This window comes from Pongo pygmaeus, chromosome 10, assembly GCF_028885625.2.
Source record: "Pongo pygmaeus isolate AG05252 chromosome 10, NHGRI_mPonPyg2-v2.0_pri, whole genome shotgun sequence".
Classification (NCBI taxonomy): domain Eukaryota; kingdom Metazoa; phylum Chordata; class Mammalia; order Primates; family Hominidae; genus Pongo; species Pongo pygmaeus.
Genome location: NC_072383.2, coordinates 66344057 through 66348362, shown reverse-complemented (window position 1 = coordinate 66348362; position 4306 = coordinate 66344057). Strand labels below are relative to the sequence as shown.

Genomic DNA, 4306 nt, shown 5'->3' with positions numbered 1-4306 from the left:
TTTCAGTGTATGGGAGTGTTTGACAGAGCAACATTTTTGTAAGCAAACCTTGACAATATATCGCATGAGTGTCCAATCTTTTGGCTTCCCGGGTCCACATTGGAAGAAGAAGAATCGTCTTGGGCTACACATAAAATACACGAACATTGACGATAGCTGATGAGCTACAAAAGAAAAAAACTGCACAAAAAAATCTCATAATGTTTTAAGAAAATTTATGAACTTGCATTGGGCTGCATTCAAAGCTGTCCTGGGCCGCATGTGCCAGCCGTGGGCTGGACAAGCTTGTATTAGAGCGTGTTTCTTTCTTCATTGGTACTTATTGGTAGAAGATGAGATATCCAGCAATAAAAGGCAAATGTAAGCATGGTTTCTCTAAGATGCATCATAAGCTGTTTTCTTTCAAGAACGGAAGTGTTTGACAGAGAAACAACTTTGTAAGCAAATCTTGAGAACATGTTATTAGAACATGTTTCTATCTCCATTGGTTCATATTACATGGCTTTACCTATGGAGCTATAAAAGGCAAATGTAAGTATGCTTCCTTTTTTTTTTTTTTGGAGAACTGAATCAAACAGATTTTATTCAACTTTTTAGATGAGGAAAACAAATGATACGAAATAAGTCATAAGAAATACTTTCTTATACCACTGTCTCAAACCACTTTCAGTGTTTTACAAAGTGCTCACACAGCAAATACGAAAGACTTCAATACACTCTTCCTTTGTAACTTTTTGCCATAAATGCAACACTAACAAACATACACATTTCTTCTGTATCAATCTTAAAAGTTGAATTACTAATTTTTATGATGTTACTCATAGATATTTTTATTCATATACTTTTAATGACATCATTGCCAACACATACATTATTTTCTTTAACTTTATTTTTACATTAAGCCAACATCTGTCATGCAGCTATCAAAAATCTTAGAGTAAATTACACAGGTTTGTAGTCCAATTTAGACTTTAGCTTGTTAGAATCAGCCACTTTTCTTTTTTTTTTTCTTTTTTTTAATTTATTTTTTCTTTTTCTTCTTCTTATTATTATACTTTAGGCTCTATGGTACATGTGCGCAACGTGCAGGTAAGTTACATATGTATACATGTGCCATGCTGGTGCGCTGCACCCACCAACTCGTCATCTAGCATTAGGTATATCTCCCAATGCTATCCCTCCCCCCTCCCCCCACCCCACAACAGTCCCCGAAGTGTGATGTTCCCCTTCCTGTGACCATGTGTTCTCATTGTTCAGTTCCCACCTATAAGTGAGAATATGCGGTGTTTGGTTTTTTGTTCTTGCGATAGTTTACTGAGAATGATGATTTCCAATTTCATCCATGTCCCTACAAAGGACGTGAACTCATCATTTTTTATGGCTGCATAGTATTCCATGGTGTATATGTGCCACATTTTCTTAATCCAGTCTATCATTGTTGGACATCTGGGTTGGTTCCAAGTCTTTGCTATTGTGAATAATGCTGCAATAAACATACGTGTGCATGTGTCTTTATAGCAGCATGATTTATAGTCCTTTGGGTATATACCCAGTAATGGGATGGCTGGGTCGAATGGAATTTCTAGTTCTAGATCCCTGAGGAATCGCCACACTGACTTCCACAAGGGTTGAACTAGTTTACAGTCCCACCAACAGTGTAAAAGTGTTCCTATTTCTCCACATCCTCTCCAGCACCTGTTGTTTCCTGACTTTTTAATGATTGCCATTCTAACTGGTGTGAGATGGTATCTCATTGTGGTTTTGATTTGCATTTCTCTGATGGCCAGTGATGGTGAGCATTTTTTCATGTGTTTTTTGGCTGCATAAATGTCTTCTTTTGAGAAGTGTCTGTTCATGTCCTTCGCCCACTTTTTGATGGGGTTGTTTGTTTTTTTCTTGTAAATTTGTTGGAGTTCATTGTAGATTCTGGATATTAGCCCTTTGTCAGATGAGTAGGTTGCAAAAATTTTCTCCCATTTTGTAGGTTGCCTGTTCACTCTGATGGTAGTTTCCTTTGCTGTGCAGAAGCTCTTTAGTTTAATTAGATCCCATTTGTCAATTTTGGCTTTTGTTGCCATTGCTTTTGGTGTTTTAGACATGAAGTCCTTGCCCATGCCTATGTCCTGAATGGTATTGCCTAGGTTTTCTTCTAGGGTTTTTATGGTTTTAGGTCTAACATTTAAGTCTTTAATCCATCTTGAATTGATTTTTTATAAGGTGTAAGGAAGGGATCCAGTTTCAGCTTTCTACATATGGCTAGCCAGTTTTCCCAGCACCATTTATTAAATAGGGAATCCTTTCCCCATTTCTTGTTTTTGTCAGGTTTGTCAAAGATCAGATAGTTGTAGATATGTGGCATTACTTCTGACGGCTCTGTTCTGTTCCATTGATCTATATCTCTGTTTTGGTACCAGTACCATGCTGTTTTGGTTACTGTAGCCTTGTAGTATAGTTTGAAGTCAGGTAGCGTGATGCCTCCAGCTTTGTTCTTTTGGCTTAGGATTGACTTGGCAATGCGGGCTCTTTTTTGGTTCCATATGAACTTTAAAGTAGTTTTTTCCAATTCTGTGAAGAAAGTCATTGGTAACTTGATGGGGATGGCATTGAATCTGTAAATTACCTTGGGAAGGATGGCCATTTTCATGATATTGAGAATCAGCCACTTTTCTTACTGCTTTCATGAAGTCTTCCTGTACTACAAAATCATGATCAGCACGAATTGCGAACATGCCTGCTTCAGTACAAACATTTCTCAGGTCTACTCCATTAAAGCCATCTGAAAGCTTCACAATTGCTTCCTAATCTCTCTCACCACGCTTTGTAATGGGACCTGCATGGATTTTCAGTAGGTCTAATCTTGCTTGTTCATATGGCAAATCAATATGTATTTTTCTATCTAATCTTCCCGGATGCAGCAAAGCAGGATCCAGTGTGTCCGGTCTGTTTGTAGTCATGATCATTTTAACTCTATGCAGAGTATCAAATCCATCCATTTGATTCAGTAACTCCATTAAAGTATTCTGAATCTCTCTGTCAGCTGAAGTACCCTCAGAAAACGGACAACCACCAATAGCATCTATTTCATCCATAAAAATGATGCATGGTTGATGGTTTCTGGGATAATTAAACATTTCTCTGATCAAACAAGCACTTTCACCAACATACTTGTCTACAATAGAACTAGATACAACCTTTAAGAAATTGTAGTCCGGCTGGCTAGGAACAGCTTGTGCCAAGAGTGTTTTTCCCATACCTGGTGGTCTGTGTAACAAACAGCATTTTGGAGGCATTATTCCTACCTGCTGAAATAACTCTGAGTTTGTAAGAGGTAATTCTATCACCTCTCTTAATTCCCAGATCTGTTCTGATAGCCCTCCAATCTCAGAATAAGAAACATTCCAGGGGTCCTCATGAGACATGTTATAAACCAGTGGATCCACCTCTCTTGGCAAATATCTCGTGACAGTTAGTGTAGTCATATCCAAAGCGACTCCTGTTCCTGGCTTCAGCTTACTTTTGTCAAGCTGTCGACGACAACCCACAACATATCTTGGTCCATTTGTAGCTTTAACAATGAATTTTGCTTCAGTTATCTGTTTAAGCACTTCACCCACAATCTGCCCAACACTTTGTAGGGCCTTCAGATCATTTTCAGACTTTTCATACTGCTTGGTAAGTTCTTTTAATTGTTCCCTTAACTCGTTAAGACAGCCGTCGATCTCCTTGTGCTCAAGCAGCTCTTGCAGTAGTCCTGAATGAAGCACCTTACCTCTAGGGTCCGCCATGATGAGAAGCTGCTTCGTTTTTTTAATGATATATTTAGTGCGTGTAAGTGCAGCTTTTTTACATGGATATACTGTGTCGTAGTGAACTCTCGATTGTTAGCGTAGCCATCACCTGAATAGTGTAAATTGTACCCATTAAGTAATTTATCATTCCTCACCCCCTCCCACCCCAATTTTCAATTTCAGTCATGTTCTTAAGAGTTTTTGCAATTGCAATTCTTGTCTGTGCAACTAACTCATCTGATAGATAGACAATCAAAGCAGATGTATAAGAAGAGTGAAATATTAACAGATTCTGAAAAAGCATAGTCTCCTTTTATCCTGTGGACCCTTGCACCCCCTCCCTTCCCCTAGTGCTGCATCCCAAATTTGGCCAGCTAGAGGTAGGTCTCCAGTTCCCAAGGGGAAGTAGAGTCAGAGAACAAAGATATTGTTCCCAGTTAAGTTTGAAATGTCTTGATCTTCGCAGAAGACAGATTTAAAGAACAGGTCAGGCACGGGCTCACACCTGTAATCCCAGC

At 38.8% G+C, this 4306-nt stretch overlaps 1 protein-coding gene across 1 annotated transcript; it reads right to left on the bottom strand.

Annotated features, from left to right (window-relative positions):
- Positions 1–205: 205 nt before the first annotated feature.
- LOC129010733 (26S proteasome regulatory subunit 10B-like) lies at positions 206–3788 on the bottom strand. The gene is given in 2 exon segments (XM_063647231.1): positions 206–318; positions 2636–3788. Coding segments are annotated over 2 exon segments (1263 nt in total). The 5' UTR covers positions 3786–3788.
- Positions 3789–4306: the final 518 nt, after the last annotated feature.